The sequence below is a fragment of the Phalacrocorax carbo genome, chromosome 15 (assembly GCF_963921805.1).
Source record: "Phalacrocorax carbo chromosome 15, bPhaCar2.1, whole genome shotgun sequence".
Classification (NCBI taxonomy): Eukaryota; Metazoa; Chordata; class Aves; order Suliformes; family Phalacrocoracidae; genus Phalacrocorax; species Phalacrocorax carbo.
Genome location: NC_087527.1, coordinates 8,676,405 through 8,695,814, shown reverse-complemented (window position 1 = coordinate 8,695,814; position 19,410 = coordinate 8,676,405). Strand labels below are relative to the sequence as shown.

Genomic DNA, 19,410 nt, shown 5'->3' with positions numbered 1-19,410 from the left:
TGGCTACCATAAGCAACATTGTATACATAGTCCTAGTCTTCCACTTTCTGTTGCTCTGCTGGGTAATAGCATTTCTGCTTAGGGCAAGTTCTGAAGACACACAGTAGGAAGCTGTCTTAGTGCAAACACTGCCTTGATTTCTTTTAAAACATTTTTTCTAAACCCTCAATAAGGCTTTTGTTTGATATACCTGTGTGTTTGTAAAATACGGAAGTATGCGCAAACATTTTCATCTTGATGTTTTAGATATTGAAATTTTATAGGTTCTTAGCAGCTGCTGCATACTTTACATTATGCTTTTAGTGTTGCAGTTGAAAACTACAAGTTTCAAATTTTTCTGATTTTTTCTCTCCAAGAAATTTTAACCATATCACCTTGTTCAAAGCCTCTACTGATTCATAATCCTGTATATAGCAGCACAGCTTTTTAACAACTCAGCTAAAAACATGAACTCTTTTCCCTTGTGAAAGCATTAGAAACCTAATTACTTGCTCAAAAATAAGCACTAAGAAACCAGTACCTTTTTACTGCACGCACAATGTTATACCAAACAATTTTTTTGTAACTGTAGAGATTTACCAAATAACCTTGATACGAGATGAATTACAGAGGACACCAAGCTGTAAACACAAACACAAAAATGCTATAAAATAAAGTGTTGTTTCTTTATTTGTTCATTTGTTTATAAACTATTTCATTGGCTCTTATTTAAGTAAAAGATTAAAATGTCAGAGAAAGGTAAAGATAAATCTTTGTCATTTGAACATCTTAGAGTGCAGATCACTGAACTAATTAGCTCCAACTGGTAATAAAAACTATGTTTAGGAAACATATTTGCAAAATCAACCTTTAGAAGAAATTTTCTAATACTCCTGTACCAGGAAAACTAAAACATGACTTCAAAAATAAAAAGCCAAGAGGCATGGTAGTCTATATTAGAGAAGTTCAATAAACTCAAAAAGGTCATTTTATGACAACTGACATTAACAGCAGCAACTCTTCTGGGGACTAAATCACACAATATTGGTGGTTTACAATTATCTAATGAAAGTGAGCTTAAAAGGAAAGCAATCAAGACTTCAGACTCCTCTCAAAAGGCAAGTGAGAGACTTACAATGATGCTTGAAAGAATGTCTTCAACTCCTGTGCAAAAGTAACAGCCAAGGCTCACGTTTGTAAGGTTATCTTCCTGTGCAGAATTAACTTCAAGAACTAGCTTCATCTGGTGTTACTCTGAAAGCTATAAACACTCTCAAAAAGAAATATTGGAGTATTTGAAATGGAAGGGGATGCAAAAGGCAGGACTAGAAAAGTTAGAAGCCTGACATACATGCCTGGATCAGCAGTTCCCAAGCTAGAGGTCATAACCCCAAGAGGGGTCATCCACTTAGTAAAAAGTCAATTGTTTATGCTGGCATTAGAGATTTTCATCTTGACAGAGGTGAAGCTTGTAGATGGAAGTAAGGTCACAACCAGAAAGATTTGGGAAGCACTGACCTAGATAATTACAGAGAACTACTCTCTCCTTCAGCAATCAGGGAAAAGTGACAAAATGTTTCTTCTACTCCCTGAGGAAAACAGGTGAAAGCTTCAAGTTTAGCAGATACCTTTCAGTCTCATACTCTGTCCTGCAACAACAGAGCTTGACAGGAGTCAAATCATCAGCCAAGGGCAGATCTGTACACGATCCAGACAGCTATTGAGGTAGGTGCTACACTTCTAGCTTCGTGTTAAAATATATTAAAGTAAAAATAATAAAGATCAGGTATTTAGAACTTTCCCAGGCTATGCAGCAGAGCAGCAAGAGCAGATATCCAAATGACTATTATCTCTGTTAGGCTGTTATGTAAAACAGAGTTAAGTGGAGTGACACATAAGGTTGTTCTACTTTATACTGGGACTATATACTGAAGATTTGTCTTTCTTCCCACTTATTTCCTTGTGGAAAAAAAACCAATAACTAAGCCTATCACTAGTTAGCTCAAAAATTGCCGATACTGCAAATTTTAAAATAATTAAAATACCGGCCACAAATTTGAAGATCAGAAAGAAGGCCTCCTCAGATGGAGGGATTATACCAGTAACATATGTCAACCAAACTGAACTGCCTAGATTCACATGAATGCTTTTTTGCCATCAGATGGCTACGGTGTAGTCTATGTGAACAACCACTATTCAGTAGTGTCCTTCTTATTAAGTTACCAAGGATTAACACATCAGTTTATGTTGCTGGCACTCTCATAAATCTCACATTGACTCTGGCGTACTGGCAGATTAAAACTCCATGGTTTAAAGGACCTCTACCTTCAGACATACCTCTTGCCCCACTCCCAGGGGTTATTGCCTCTCTGCAAGATGTTTGACTGGGAGGATTCTGGAAGTGCTGCGGTTTCCATCGTGGCACATTAAAGAACAGCTTATTTTCCATTAAGCTGTCCCTCCTGTGCAGGCACTGACATCCAGGGCAGAGACCGGACAAAATGTCATGGCAACATCTTCAGTTGTTAGTCACATAAGGCTGTCTCCAAGAAGCTGAAGACTTTGCACTTTGAAAGTCATTTCTCTGTATCAAAGGCTTTAAAACAAGGGTGCAAAGGCTTGCATAATTGCTAACTAATCTAGGTATCTTTTGACTAGAGGATTTTATTAGGAAACCCATACCAGGAGCAGCTTTTATATGCACATCATTACAAAGTTCTATCAAATAAAATTTTAAAAAAGTGCCCCCTTCCTTTTCAGTAATACATATTCTTTGTAAATATGCTGCTAGACAGTCTAAGAAGTTGGCAGACATCATTTAAATCACATAAGAAAATAAAAACAAAACAAAACCCTCCACACTCTTTAAACCTAGAGATAATCCTAGAAGTTACCTTCATAAGAAAGAGAATGTTAACACTTTTGTAAGGGAAAAAAATACATATACACACATATAAGTATATAAAAAATAAGTAAAAGTTTTACAGGAATCCATACCAGTACCATAACATTTTTCCCTCTGCTTCTCCTTTTATAAATAGGCAAAACCTTTGAACAGAAGGACAAAGGAAACACATCCAAACACACTGACATTACTCACCAATAAGATCTTTAAAGGGATATTTAAGCAACACAGACCAGAGTGATACTTCCCTCCCAAAAATATCTACTTAAGTATACTATGTTTTGGGGTTTTTTTAATTAAGCAAGTCATATCAGAAATTCAGTCAGGGTTCTGACCACCATTGATGAAGCATAAGTAGTGTATTAAAGAAGTTTAGTAATTAAAGCAGCAGCTGCAGCATCTCCTACCCTTGTCCAATCCCAAGAGATTTCTATCTGGACCATTTTCAAACATATTTATTACACTGCACGTAGTAGAAACAGTGCAAATGAGCTGTTCGCTGTATTAGTTGATTGCATGGTCACACTTCAATAAGATGCGTGCACCTATTTCCACAAAATGGCTCCTCAAAGCCATTCCAGTTTACCAAGGTAGCACTTTGTGTAAAAAAAAACAACATTAAAAAAAGGCAGAGAAAAGTTATGAGCTAAATAATTTACATTTATGCCACTTAAAATGTCACTATTTTTAACCCTCCCCCCTCAATACCAAAAACTATAATCCATTTTACAAACAAGATCTGAAAAATAAGTCACTTGTGGTCATCAATTCTTTCAGTAGAAGGAAATAAAATGCTTTAATATTCTGCAACTTAAGACTACAGATCAAAATAAGTACCACAGCAAAAAGTCTTATTTATTTATTTATTTTAAAGTTTCATACTGCAAACATGGCAACAAAACCGAAAAAGTCTCTGGAACAGGAAAAATTATCTGAATCAGTGGCACTTGATTGTGTAAACACTCATTATAAAAGTGTCACAGTAACACTAATTCCAACCTTATCTCCCCCAAACAACTATAGTTTCATAAACATTCCTAGCACAAACAAAAAATTCTCCAGAGCTAAAGCATGTGTCAAAAGAAGCTGTGTGTCAAGTTTCATGCTGGAAAATACTTCTGGTCTAGCTTGCAAGATCTTAAAAACAAGGTTTAGTTTGGGTTTTTGTTTGGTTTGTAAAGGATATCCTCCTTTATTATGACAGAACACAAATAATGCCGTGGGATCATGTATTTTTCTAACACAGTTATTAGACCCAATGCTGCTTCCAGAACTATGTAATGGAATCGAAATATTTTCTTGAATACAAGCTGTATTGAATGCCAGAGTGGACTCTGATCACAAGGGAGAATCATTCCACGTTTATAGGCAAAAGTCATCCACCTTAAAAGTCTCTCTCTCTCTTTTCCTGTACATGTGATATTTGCCAACATCCATTTCAAGGGAGCAGCTACCGTTACCATCCCAATCCCCAGCGTCACATCACACAGAAAATAAAATGCACGTTCAGCAAAAAATATCTTTCCTTAGATAAGGCTGTGGGAAGTTTGCATAAACACCATAAAGACTTCATGTCACAAGGTGAACAACGATGTCAGAACTGCAAGCCTGGCTCATGGGTTCTTCTTAGCAACACCCCAGATAGCAGCCAAAGCCTCACTAAAGGGTTTTGCGGCCTAAACGCTTGTGACCTAACATAGCACACAGATAAAGCTCCTGCTGAACCATCCCCTCTCAGCTCACACCACTCAGCTCCTCTGACAAAGACCCTGTGTCATTGCAAGCCACATTGCTAGAGAAGAGGGCGGGGTGAAAGACGAGAAGGGAGGCACACAGGGGAAAAAAAAAAAAATTCAGTCTACAAAATAGATGCAACCTACAGTCCATGACATTCAGTCCTTCACCATCTCCTCATAAGATAAAACAGCTGTACCGTCTGTCTGCAGCCAAAACCACCAGCAGTTTTGAGAAGGCAAAAAACCGGGATGACAAATTCAGCTGCCCTCCTGCCTCTTTAATAATGATCACTGTCAACAGCCTAAGCACAACACCCAGACACCCCAGCACCCTAATCATCTTATTGTAAGGCTGATTAATTAAAAACCATCTAAAAGTAACTGCAAAAAGATATAAAACCATAAATAAAAATAAACGAGCGAAAGGCCACCTTGAAGCACACGAGCGTGGTTCAGATTTCCTAACCCTACTGATACAAAACGGGGAGGTAGCACCAGTACTTCACCCTCCATCTTCACTAGCGCCTCACCACCCTCCTGCCCAGCTCCACTTTCGTCGTTATTTGAAATAAATTAGATTTGACTTAAAACAAGTAGACTGCCTCAGTACCAGTTGGCTCCACACCCCAAATGTTTCACCCTGCATCCGCATCCACCATTCTCCATCCCGGCCCCTCCAACCTCCCCTAGTCATTCTCCCTCCGCCCACCCCCATCCTCCTCCTCACGCCCCCGCTGCCAACTGTCCCCCCTGCCCCGAGGGCATCCCCCTCCTCTCCTCCTCCTCCTCACCACCCCCTCGCCCCGGCCGCCGGCCCTCCCCTCAGCCGGGGGGCCGCGGGCCCCGCTCACCTCCAGCTCGGTGTCGCCGGGCTCGGCCACCCCGATGATCTCGCTGGGCAGCTCGGCCAGGTCGGTGACCCGGATCAGCCCGTCGTGCAGGAAGATGGTCTCCTCCTTCACCGACAGCCACTGGGCCGAGTCGGTGGCCGCCGCCGCCGCCGAGGCGCCCGCCGGGGACCCCATGGCGCGGAGGGCGGGGGGGCTCCGCTGGGCTGAGGCGAGGCGGATCCCGCTACCCCCCCATGACGGGGGCAGAGCGGGGGCAGGGGTGTCCCCAGCGGCCTGGGTGCCGGACAGCCGGAGCGCGGTGGGAAGCAGCGAGGAGCGGCGCGTTGCCACCGCGGCGTCGGCGGAACGGGGACCTCCGGGAGCCGCCGTGCCCGCCCGCGGCCACCACGTCCCGCTCCCTCCTCACACACACAGGTGACAGCGCGACGCCATGTTGGGGGGGGGGCGGGCGGGGGGTGGGGGGTGGGGGCTGAGGCGGGCCCGGCATGCACCGCGCGAGGAACAATACACCCTACCCCCTCCCAGCCCCGCGGGGCCCCGCCCCCCGCCGAGCCCCGCCCCCACCGAGCCCCGCCCCCTCGGCGCCCCTCGGTGCCGCCCCACGGGCGCGGGCGACGCCCCCCGGCACTCCCGCCCCCCTCGGCGCGTCGCCCAGCACCGCCTCGCCCCGCACCGGGGGGCGCCCCCCTCACCGCTCCGCCTCCGCTCGCCCCCGGGGCCGCTCCCCTCAGCGCCTCGCCCCTCACGCAAGGGCCGCTCCCCTCAGCGCTTCACCTCCCTTCACCCAAAAGCCCTTTTCCTCAGCCCCTCGCCCGTGAGCTGCTCCCTGGGCGCCTTATCCCCAGGGGAGGCCGTTCCCCTCAGAGTGTCCCTCTTCAGCCTCACCTTCTTGGGTAGTCAGGGCCCCTCTGAAACTACCCTTTTCCCTTAAGGACGGATGGCTCTTCGTGCTTCACGTTCCCCACAGAGTAGTTTCTCCCTCCTGGCACCTCTGGTCACCCCTTTTTTGTCTGCCCCCCTCTCCTTCCAAAACGACCGCCCTTCTGCCTCTCTGTCACCTCCTTGAAGGGATCCTGCCACCTCTCTGGGAGCCTTTTCCCTAAGGACTCGTGAGCAAGCAGGTACGTCCCTTCAAATCCATACCTCCAGGTTTATCTATGTAATGAGGATGCCAGAGGCTGCAAAGCAAAAGGTTCACAGCACCACAGTACGTGTGGGAAAAAGGAGATCCAAAATAAAATTGACCCGTCTCTCTCTTAGTCTCTCTCTTTTGGGCACCATTGTGTAACCTTCCCCATTTTCCATAGTCTAAATTCACACTCCATTGCCTCTGACCTTCACCCACGCCTGTTCAGAGAGGCTCAAAGTGTCACAGGCAGCTGTACCTGACTGTTCAGCAAAGTACGTGCTTGTGAGATAAATCATGTTAATGAGAAAGACATGATGATAAATGTTAAATATTTTTAGTGTATAATTACTGTGGGGATTCCCATTGCAAGTGGCTGCTTTTCATGAAACAGTGACTGCGCACAACTGAATAGAGACAGAGCGCTACAGATTTATTTACCTGTTTGATCAGATTAAATTATTTAATACATTAGTGCATTATAACAGATGTGCTGTGGTATTGGAGGAAAAGCCTATTCAAAGCTGTAGTAAAACAAGCAAAATGAGATCTACCACTAGTGCTTCATGTCCTATTAAATCTGATTGGGAAAAAGTGTCTTTTTGATGTAATAGACCACCACTCAACGTACAACTCACACAAAGTGTCTTCATATCACTATTTCAGCAGCATGAGCATTCACACAGTTTGTCTTTGCAGCCCGTTCAGACAACATAGGGTCAGGTAAGTTCATATGAATAGCTGGTTACAGACCTGTGAGATAGCTCAGTACACTATATTTGGTAGGATATCACTGCCACTCACTTGAGAACAGAAGAGTCTCCAGGCTTGGTTTTATTATAGAAATAGGTATTATTTTCCTCTGCACTAGAGAGTCTTATTTTTGAACAGGGAGAGTATGGGAGAGTTGGTATCAAAGTTTTTTGTGAGGGAGCGACCGTTCATGGGCATCTGTTATTTTTGGTCAAGACATGACACAGAGAACAACGGCTGCAGATGGACATATTCATAGATACCGAATCTGCCCTGATCCTCCCACAGGAGCCCCACTAGCGCTCAGAAGAGAGAGAATGCTGAAATTTGAAGATTTTATGGCAGGTGGGACGTGGCAGCTGAGTTCTGGCAGTTGAGATAAGCTGTGCTCACAAGGTCTCCTTGGAGGAATGGGAAAGCTGCTGAGGTTAGATTAGTCACAATATTTCATTGCAAGATAGTGACTGGTGTTATTGTTTTGTTACCAGAGTAGGAGTTTTACATTGTTTTCATTCATTCACATGAAATAGGAACAGAGGAAGAGAAACACAAAGCGTGTATACATTTTAGTGGGAGAAACACTGAAAAAAATTTAGATTTTGTAGTACTGTCGTGGTACTAGGTGAATATCTTCCACAAAATCAATACAAATAGCAAAGCTGGGAGTAAAATGGGTTGTTCACTTCACAAACAACACTCATGCTAGGGAGGCTTGTCAACAGAAACACTTTGCACTGTTTTCTAGAGATGGCTGAGTTTTGGATGTATCTGTTGTTCTCCAAAGGACTGTTTCATAGGCTGGGTAACCCCCAGGCTGAAAATTCTTTGTCTCCAGCTCTCATGTGCTCTTTCCAGGGCCTTCTGGACTGCTTTACCCCACAGGAATATGGTTGTCACAGTAGCTCCCAGATAGGGAATGCGGGTTTGATATAGCTGTCAATTCAATCTGCTAATTGCTTTCAAACACAAACCAAGGCCTTATATTTTAATAAGGAGCTGACTCAGAGCTAGAAGAGAGGTGTGTGTAACTCTGGATGCGTTCATACCCAGCTAAGCATGGAAAGAGGTGTATGGCTAAATTACCTACTGGCCAGAGGCTGTGCTTTGTCATTTGGCTGGGGTTGGCAAACAGTTTCTCACAGTGAGCATTCTGATACATGTGTTTTCATGTGGTAACTTGAGATGCCCCTGAGTGAAAAGCAGGCCACTTAACTGTGAATTGGAGATTGTGCAGATGTTTTAGAAATCCCTTTTAGTGGTATTTGTGTGAAAACATCCCAAGCTAAGCACAGGGGATGTTTACCATTTCATAGTTATTTATTTGCTTATTTGGAGTTCTTCTGAATTGTATTGATTTGGCAAGTCAAAGTTAAAAATCAGTTATTGATTTAACCTAATGCCATAAAACTGAGAAATGTTTCCTGTCCTGCCTCAGCACAGGTAAATAAAATAATTACTAGTAAATGTTAAAAAAAAAAAGTGTTACTAAATTCTTTTCGGTGCCCTATATTCAGGAATTAACAGGATGTTGTACAGTCTATAAGCTTACATAGCACGGAATGCTGACATAGCTTTCTGCAAGAAATTTTCAATATTAAGGCCTGATCCTGTAATGAATTCAGCAAATATAATGCGGTTTGTCTGGTGTCTGCTGCAGAAGATGTTGTATAATATAATGAAAAACTAATATTATTTTTGTTCTGCATGTCACCAGAAAATGTCAGCCACTGTAACTTCCATGTAGCATTCAGAGGTGTACTGCAATAACTACAAAGAAGTCTTGTACTACATTATGGGTGATGGTGTGACTTAAAAAACAGGCTAGAATAACTTTGTGACATAAATCGTCAAGCTGAAGAAATAAAACTCTTAACTTGTAAATAGGCTTGTAGAGAAAACCATTCTTTTGCTTTAATTGTTTTTGAGCAGGTGGGTCAGCTGTCTACAGCTGGGCATCGCTGCTGTGGCTGTGGTCGGTCTGCCTCTGGCGGCCGTGTCCTACGTCCTGCAGCCGAAAATGCCCTGAGCTTCCCTGTGCATCAGGGGTACCAACATTTAGCAGAAGATGCGCCTGGTCTATGGGCAAAAATTAAGTCCTGCGAGCTGAAAACAGAAATTCACTATTCATGCTTCAAATTGATCATTTGCCTATTATGTAATGGAATTTAAAGGAACACTGTCTTGCCTTCCAGTTTAATTTTATATTACCAGCTATAACATATGGTGGAAATTCTTTCATTCTAAGGCCTTGCTGTACATCTTTCTGTTAATTTAGAAATGGCAGTTTCAGTTTTAATGACCATAGTGGCACTAAGAAATGTGTGAAACAGAAGAAATAGTTGCTATTTTTATGTGGTCTGCAAAAACCAGATTTCCATACCCTGAATCCTGGCTCCTCTGCCTAGTACATGTTATTTAGAGAGCCCGAATGCCATCATTAATAAGGCCACTATGCAAGGAATACTGGCATTTCTTGGCACACTAACTGTGATTAAAAAATACAGTTTCTTCATTTCTCTCCAAGCAAAACTTAGAAAGGACTGAAATGGAAAAAAAATCAGTATTTGACAGGGGAGAAAGAACAAACTAGGCAGTGAAATAAAATAATTTCAAACTTCAGAAATGTATTTTAATTGCAAAGGAAAGATATTAACATTTTTTTCCTTTTGATATATTAGCAATAATCTCTGAAGAAGGCTCTGACTGATAGCAAGGTAGGCTTGAGGAAGAACAAATAAAATGAGATTTTTATTAAAATGAATAAGGACAATTTTATTATAGGAAACATAAGTATGAATCACCTGGCTCGCAAACATAGCCTTAGTTAAATTGGACATGAAACAAATGTAAATTATAGAATCATAATGAAAATGCTGGAATGTTTTCTTAGAGACAGCCTAACCTGGTGCTGTGACCCAAGCTGTAGGTACACTACTGGTGACACATACTTGTCCCATCTAGAGTGATGGAGGCCCCACCTGTAATCTCTTCCATTGTTGAATTGTCATTATAGTTAAGGAGTTTCCCAATGCTTAATTGGACTTGTATTACTGTTATTTAAGCCTTTCCCTTTTTTTCAGCTTTTGTAGGCACAGAGAACAGCTCTTGTAGATGCAGAGAACAGTTTATTTCCTTCCTCTTATGTGCAGTCTTTTTCATGTGTGAAGGCTGTGACCACAACTCCTCTCCATTGTCTCTGCACTAACTAATCAATGTCCTTTCAAACTTTCTGTGTAGGCCATGTACTCTAGAAGTCGGATCATTTTTCTGCTCCTTGGGATTTCCTCCAACTCTGTCTTGAGCTGCTGGTCCTTTAGATGAAGCCTTATCAATGTGAAATGGTTGGGACATATTCCTGTGTCTCCCATGCAATACTCCTGTTAAGTGTTTCAGTATCATCTTTGCTTTCTCTGCAGCTGTATGATATCGTTGACTCATACTGGGCTTGTAAATGAAATAACAGCTTATGCTTAAATTCTGTTTGCGGTATTTCATATGTAGAAACAAAGAAAGCTGGCATTTAGCATTACTCTTGGTAATCTCATATCTCATTTTCTTATTCAAGAATTTAACGCAAGTAGCCTTTTATGAAGGGAAGTATTTAAATGCTGCCCATCAGTGAGGAAGAGTAGTTGGGAGCTGAACAGATCCTTTAGTGGTTGTCCTGAATTTCTGAATCTCTAATGTCTCAGAAGACTCATTATTAATATCCAAAAATAGGTAGGTTTTAAATACAGCTATTCGCTACTGTTTTAAAATTCAACCTCCCTGAAAACTGGTGCAGTAAAATGAGGGAAAAGAAATTAAAAAAAAAGAAAGTCTGCTACAATATTCTGCTCAATATTGTAAAAATATAAATGTAACAAGGTGGATTTATTTAATTGATACAAGTTATTACAAGGTCCACTTTATAAAGTGTTTCTCAGGGTTTGTAATGTTAAACTGGCAAAACCCTTAACAGCTTGGCCGAGATCTGCGGACTTTAAAATTAGTTCTTGAGAATGAGTTACAAAAATGGTAGTTTTTCAGATCAATGTATGCTGCAAGATAGGCAGTGTTGTCTTCCTCTTGTAAAAGAGAGAAGGACTGATTGGCAATGCTATTGTAATGCTGAAAGTGGTCAGCACAGAGATGGGGCTGGTACTTAGACACAAATACAAAATCTATCTTTCAGAACTATCAGAACTATCTCTAGCTTCATATATACTGTGCATTTTACATCAAGTTTTATTTAAAACTCCTGGAAAGAAAAAGCGACAAAAGCTGATTTTCTATTAGATTCTCAAGAAAGAGTTTGTGTTTCTACATCTGTATTTCAATAATTTTCTATAATTTTCCAAGAAAATTCATCAAAATATTAATGCTGCAAATCTCTGTATTTGCGGGCTATTAATTGGTAACAAGAAAGAATTTCAGTTACTGACACAGAACATACAGACTTTTGTTTTTTCTTCCAGGAGCATTGCTTTGGTACTCAAAGATGTCCTTTTGTTCCAAGGCAGACATCTAAAATGTCCAGTTTTTTTCTATTTTGTGTTAAAAGTCCTCAGCTTTAATTTTAGTAAAATCAGCATAAGTCCCACTTGGAGTCACAGTCCTATATCATAATTTTACATCTCAGATAGTTAAAAAATGGGAACAGATCAATTAAACATGTTAAAGCCCTCTCATTTTTAAATTATTTTCCTCCTTTACATTAAATAGTATGAACACTTCACGCTTGTATTGTAAGGGGAATTACAGTGTAAAGTCAATAGTACATCATACAGGAAATTACATGCATTAACCTCTGGATCACGCTGCTGTCCCAGTGCGGGGCCCCTGTGCACGAAGAGGCAAGCAGGATGTTAACTCCTACAGGAGATGGGTGCGGTGATCTGCCAGGGTTTGTGTCTGATTCATTAAACTCCCTGAAATGTTCTTTCAGTGCTGATTGAAGCATGTTGTCAAACCTGCCATCAGACTTCCTGGGGGAGGATAAGCATGTTCACATCACCAAAGCCTGATGGAAATGAGAAGCATAGGGATAGTAGCTGCAGCTGCATCGCAAGGCGGGGAAGCATCAGACCTTGTACTTGCAGGTGCTAAGGAGGGGAAGAGCTCCCTGTGGCCGGGCCACCAACACTGTGCCATGGGAAATCTTCCCCTGGTTAATTGGTCAGCTGGTTAACTAGCTGGCTAACTTCATGTTGTCAGTGGGGAGGCTAAGTTCATGTTACTTTATGTTGAACAAGAGCTGTAATGAACAAGATCTGTATTTTACAAAACTTACATCCCTAGGAGAAATGAGTTCTCTCTCCCCATCAGGATGGCCCTACACAGACATTCTTTTAGAGTTGACTGAGAACTGGGCAGGGTTTTATGCAATATTTATAAAAAATGCTCAATCCCAATCAGAATAAAAAGCTGAAATTTTGACACTTGCAATGTAACATTTCAGGGGGAAAAAGTACATTTCAGGGCAATTAACTTATTTCAGTTTTATTTTTATTTCAATTTTACTTTTTACTGTGTAAGATTTTAATTTAATCCATGTGTTATGTTGTTTTTATTTATTTATTTTTCAATAATTTCTTCTTAACTTTGATGCTGAATAATATTAATACTGAAATGAAGACTCGAAATACCTGTTTTAGCATTATACTTTATCTTGTCCAAAGTGAAGTTTTGTTAAATATGACTCATTCACAGGATGAGTTTATTTCAATTACTGGTACATTTTCTTAAAATCTCCCATATCATTGAAACTGGCTTAAGGATGGTCTGCATACTGTTGCAAAAAAATATTGTTGTGACATCTACAGGATCTTATGTTTTATTTATAATTTATTTTCCTTATTCATATCATTAATGGCAATAGAGGAGATGTTTAAATTATGGTACATACATTTCAGTACCTTTTATATCCCAGTCATCCCATCAGAACCATAAATAAAAATTCCTGGAAGAAGCTTCCTAGCGCAGCATTTTTCTTTCCCTCTCACCTTGGGATGGATGGTCTGTGCTGGCACAAAGCCATGAATATGGGGAAGAATGTTTTGACTTGGGAAGGTGCCTACCCAGTCTGAATTTCCGTAATTCTGACAGACACTAAGGCACTAGAGAGCTGTCACCTTTTTTTTTTTCTCTTTTCTTTTAACTTTAACACTGTCAACAAAGCCTCACTGAACTGAACTGGCAATTGGAAGTAAATGAAAAGTCAGAAGAAAGGATAGGTAGGCCAGTGTGCTCATATCCTTTGTATGCTAGTGGAAAGATGTATTTCCCATGAACTGTGGGGGTTGGGTCAAGAAACACAGGAATTAACTGCTATGGGTATTCTGTAACTTATATTTCCTATATAAATATCCCACCATATGTGTCTGTGTTGTGTCTAAATGTTTGCATCAGGCTTCAGCATTTTTCTGCTACAGTAATAATCAGTCTACCCTAACCAGATTTCAAACTCTTCCAATTCAGGAGCTACTCTTTGAGGATAAGATGCTTTTCCTCTGTGACAAAGCAGGACTAATAAAAAATTTGAAATTAGTCTCTCCTGGCATTTTCATTTCTTGTTGAGAAAAGTCTTGATTTGTTACAGAAAACATTTTAGGAGTAAAATAAATGGTAAGTTTTCATGGCTTTTTAGAGTACCAGAAAGTCAAACTATCTAGGAAAACCTATCAATACTAGGCTAGTTTAATTTCATTCATATATCTCAGTCTAAATCCATCATATAGTAAGGTTAGGAATATTTTGACATTTAGAGTTTAAAATACATATAATAAATACAGCAAAATTAAATGTATGAATAGGTAGGTGGGTGGAAAGCGGGGATTACTATGATGGACAAAAATTTGTCTGCACTACTTATTTTTTCTTATTATCTATAATTCTGTAGCAGCTGTCAGCTTCATTCAAAAACAAAATCTTACTGTGATGTTTTACAGACACAGAGCAGAACTGCTTAAAAGATAAACATGAAGCACCATGTGGATAGCTGCATTTGGAATTGATTGCCGTGTTTCAAGATGCCCATGGATGGGCTGGGAAGGTCTTGATGAGAGCAATCGGGCATCCTGAAAACACAGCCTGTGAAGATAGCTTGAAAGGATTTGGTATGTTTAGTCTCGAGAAGAGAAGGCAGAGAGGAGACATGGTAATGAATGTGTGAAAGCACAGAGAGAAGTAAGCTGCTGTTGACAGGACAAAAAGTCATGGGCTTAAATTGCACCAGGGGAGATACAGGGCAGACATCAGGAAACATTCCCCATTGGTATGGCGTGTTCAGCAGGAGAATTCCTGGATTGGCTTCTGAAGTTGTGGGATCTCTGTTAATGGGGGACTTTGGCAATGCACTAGGCAAGTGTCTGTTGGGCCTGATGGAGACTTAGCTGATCTCATGGTGCAGGATTAGATGGTTTTCATAGTCCATTTGCTATTTTCTATATTCTGTTCGAAGTAATTTGCATACCCATGGCAGGAAGAATGCAGAAGGACCTGTAGGGCAGAAAAGACAAAAAAAGGCAGCTTTGGGAATGTCAGGTAATAGCTTGTTTCAGAAAGAAGTAGTGATGGAGGGGATGATGGAAGCATGACTCAAAGATAGCAAGAAGCAGAATTTTACCAGCTTGCTTCCATCAGTCATGTTTTGTAGGTGTCCTGCAGAGTGAAAGGCCTGAGGCAGCTGTTCACTAAAAAAGGCTAGAGCTGGTTCTTTATTTAAGTTTTAGAAAAAGGTGTGCCAAGCCTGACAAAAAAACTGTTCAGTCACCCATGCCAAGCTAGCAATATTGGGAATAAAACCCACAACTCATTACATGTTATTCATCCAAAAATGACTTGCCTTTCATAAGCACATCTCTAAGTAAGGACAACTTGCGAGAGGGTTATGAAAGAGATAACAGTGACTAGAGAGTCTGAAACAAAAGGACACCAAAGAAAAGAGTCAAAGCAGGATTTTAAATGAGAATTTTAAATGAGGTGGCTTTGAAACTTTATCTTTGTCTTTTACCTGAAATTCACAAATCAGTTCCAAAATCCTGTGAAGTCTTAATTAGCAGGTTTTCACAGGCATTGCAGCACTAACTACCCTTTTTCTTAAGAAAAGGAAGCCAGGTCAGTGAATCCCTGGCCTGAGAAAATGGTTTAGTCTGTACTGATTTTCTCTTCAATAGTGACAGGCATTCAAAAGAAACTTAAAACTGAAAACCACTAATTGAGTACTGAAACCATGCGGCGCAAATTGGAATGCCTTTTCCTCTGGGGAGAACAATTTTGCTCTCTGTGTGGTGGTGTTTTGCAGCTATAAGTGCCCACATCTCCAAAGGTGCTCTTCCCATATACCTACCTCCCCTTCCTTTCTTTCTCAAAGCATTTCTCCAGCTCTTTCCAGTACCTCTTTCCTATAATTTCCAGCCAATAATCTACTTTTAAAGGAAGAGTAAGAACTATTATACAATAAAGTCACAGTGAGTGAACAACTTGATGGGATATAAATACAAGGGAGACAAACAAAAAAGGATACAGATGTCTGCTGTGGTTTTGTTAGTGAAGGGATGTTTCTGCTTTCTGTGAGAGGTGCAGTCTTCCTATGCTCACTATGACTCACCTGTTTTCCCTCTGTTTCTTACAGCCAGATGGCATAAACCAGTAAAGGCCAAATAATTCATCATTCCACAGACTTGTGATAGACTGTCCCCTAGATGAAGCCAGGATGGTTGAAAATCTTTCCATGCTGCTAGAGGTAGGACAGTTTCTTCATTTTTAATATTGCAGAATTGAGTTTATGAATGCTGCTGTGGAAGTGCTAATAAAATCCTGGTCTTGACAGGTAGAAGTCGGTCTTTTCTGGAATTGTTTTATAAACTGTTGACTTTATGTTTAACAACATAGCAGTGTTTCTTTAAAAACAACATCACAAGTAGCCTACAGATAAACCGTGAAGAACAGTTAATTGCCCTTCAACTAAAATAACTCTGTGACGGATCGTCAACGGAAGAACTGAGAGCAGCACTATCTGTCAGTCATCCAAAGCCAACCAACTATTTGGAGGACTATACCAGCATCACTACCTCATTAGATTATTGGTTCACATATAGTGTTAGCCCAGCCTTTCCCATGCAACACAGTGAGCATATTACGTGCATTGTGCTCATTCCTCCATTCTTCCAGACTTTTGTCATGTGGCTGTCAACTGTGCATGAGAAACACATAAAAGATCCATTTCTTAGGCTTGATTATGCACTTTCCCCAGGCTTGGTACAGTGGCCAATTGAATGACATGAAAAGTTGCAGATTGGGGTGACAGGATGGGAAGAATGATAGAATTCTGATGAGTATTCTTATAAATCCTCAGGAGACAGCACTGACTGGCTCACGCTGGGACACCCTTTTCAGGTACTTGTGAAATAAGCTGTTATTTCAAGTAAGCCCAAGCCACATAATTTATGATGTTATTTATGTTATTTTCATATTTTTGATCCAAGCTGCTAGCCAGTTTGGAGATTAATGGGTTGCATGTATTAGAAGATGGTTACATGATGATGCTAGATATTGCCTTGATGAAGTCCTGTTTATTTACAAAGCATGAAAAAGACTTGTTTCCTAGAGCATTGGATTAAGTAAACCACGGATTTTTGTACACAGTGTCCAAACTATTCTGACAAAAAAAAAAAAAAAAGTGCTTTCAAAGTTTTCTCTTGCATCAGCAGTCTCGAAATGTGGTTTTTCTTTTTCCCCCTCTGTGTCCCTAATATGTGTATGTGTTTGGTTTTTTTCTCTCACACAAACACAAAGCTCCAGATTTCAAATGCCCTTTTGCACTTTCTGTGTCAGTCCAGAGGGAAACCATGCAGATAATGTGCAATGTACAGAAGCTTTGCCATGTGCTTATCATTTGAGTAATAGTTGCTGTTGTTTCAGTTCTCTGATTCTAGAGGAGCATTTGTTTATTTCTGTGCTTATTTTAAGGAACAGTTATGGTTACTGACCAATTTCTATGAAATTCCATGAAACAGACCTTCATGTCAGCTTAGCAGGACATTCACACCAGTAATTTGAATATTGATTTTACCTGAACACCTCCAGTGAAACATTTTGAGGGTGCAACATTCTTTTTAGGGCCTTCGTATTTCCTTGTTCTGAAAAATAACCTTCCTCCCTTGTATATCAAGGACATAAGCTTGCTGCCTAGGACTGTTTTTGTACATTTATCTTTGTATTTTATTTCCTCATGTGAAAATGGGCATTTTGAACAATGGGAAACCATGTATAGCACATGGTGATATCTGAAAGCCTTAATTTTAAGAACAATTACATCCTAAGTGCATCTGTCAAGCGAGTGAAAAACCTCTAGATCAAATAGGACTGACAAAATAGATGAAGATGTAATTACTTCTGGTTCAGTCTCCTATTCTCTTCATGAGGTTTAAAGCCTTTCCTAGTGCTACTTGGTGTGGTTCTCTGCATCCCACTGACTTGCTCCAATGGACTGAATAAATAATTTTACCTTTGTGTACAGTTTCTCTGTATTATAATGGCAGTTTTTTACCTCTGCTGGGTATCATGAGGCCAATATATTCAGTATATGTAAAGTATGAGAAGTTGGGCAAAATGCAGAAACACAGAATGTCACCAAAAACTAAATCTTTTAGCTGTACTGTCCTGTACAAAGATAATGGACTAATTTCTGCAAAAAGTGACATTACAGCTGATAAATAGGAATATGAAAACATTTATTCCTCATGCCACCTGTGCCAGTCTTCAACACCACACAATGGTTTTATTTTTTAGTATTGAATGTTGATATGATCTCAGTAGGGGAAGATTAGAATCATGGATCAGGTCCCCTCCTCAGTGTCATCCAAGCATAGACTTTCTATTCGTTTATGGACTTTAGACTATTGTCATAAATTGGATGTCTGCAGAAATTTAAAACACTTCTTGTGACCCGATATGAGAAAGTATTGTTGCTATTCTGCAGGTATGTGAACACTGACCTTACTGAAATTAAGTTACTTGCTCAGAACCACACAGAAAATCAATACAGCTGAGAAAAAAACTGATTGAACTTCTTTAATCTCAAGTAATATTTTGACTACCATGCTTCCTCTCTCCTTATCGTTATTACTACTAATAAATATGTGTGTCTGATATCGTGTGAACCATGGTTAGGTCATAGAAGTTGATGGCTGTGTGTACAATCTATCATGTAAAGTCATTTGCACTGAAAAAGATAAATATTGAAATAATGGGGAAAAAACCTGGATAAAATGAACCAAAAAAGGCAGTCAGCTGACAAAGATGTTTTTTGACTCTTCATCTGTGAGAGGGTCAAAAATGGTCTGATCTAAAAATACCCGAAACCCAAACAAACTAGACAAGTAAGAAATTTCATGGTTGCTTATTGGCAAACATGTTAAATTCCACCTATAACCATCACAGACCAACCCTCTTGCATGACTCAGTGCAAATGTTAACTTCAGCCAGTGGGACTGGCTCACTTTGTTCAATTAGTGGCTTCCTGAACAATGAGTAAAAAAAATAGTGAGAACTATTATAAGATCCTTATAGAAATATGGATTTAATTGCTCTAATTACTTAACCAATGAGGTGTCAAGTGCTTAGTGCAGACTGTAATGAAGGAGAACTGGAGAAATCAAATTAACAGGTAAATACTTCCCTTTTTCCTGCATCGTCATATCCCACACAAGTCACTGGGAGCTTCAGATGCTGCCTCCAAAGCAGAATAGGAACAGGAGCTCCTAATGCTGTACGCATATGATTATGTCATTTATGTGACCTGCTACTTCAGTACAATAATGATGGAAGAAAGTGTAGTGGAGTTTACATGACTCTCTGATGTAGCTCTAGATCTCTTAGACTAAGCTGTCCACGTGTATGTCTTGTAGCAGAGTAATAGCTGATTAAATCATAGGAGCCATGATATTTGTAGATTGCTGTGCTGCTGAATCCTCTAAACAGCACAGGAAAATGGTGTGATCTTTTATTCTAATGGAACTTCAAGACACCTCAGTAACACAGCCTTCACCGGGAGCCAGGGGCAGCACAGAACTCTGC

The 19,410-nt window shown here is 40.4% G+C and overlaps 1 protein-coding gene and 1 long non-coding RNA gene across 6 annotated transcripts in view; one reads left to right on the top strand and one right to left on the bottom strand.

Annotated features, from left to right (window-relative positions):
• The window catches only part of HECTD4 (HECT domain E3 ubiquitin protein ligase 4), a 78,145-nt gene extending 72,237 nt beyond the window's left edge, over window positions 1–5,908 (bottom strand). For all 5 annotated transcript variants that reach the window (XM_064466016.1, XM_064466018.1, XM_064466017.1 and 2 more), the window contains exon 1: window positions 5,472–5,908. In XM_064466016.1, coding sequence (XP_064322086.1) covers window positions 5,472–5,645 — 174 coding nt within the window. In that variant the 5' untranslated portion in view covers window positions 5,646–5,908. The remainder of the gene's footprint in view (window positions 1–5,471) is intronic.
• A 158-nt stretch (window positions 5,909–6,066) lies between these two features.
• Window positions 6,067–18,013, top strand: LOC135315782 (uncharacterized). Its single transcript, XR_010375269.1, has 3 exons — window positions 6,067–6,592; window positions 15,965–16,075; window positions 16,163–18,013. It is a non-coding gene; the product is annotated as an uncharacterized LOC135315782 (long non-coding RNA).
• The last annotated feature ends 1,397 nt before the right edge of the window (window positions 18,014–19,410 follow it).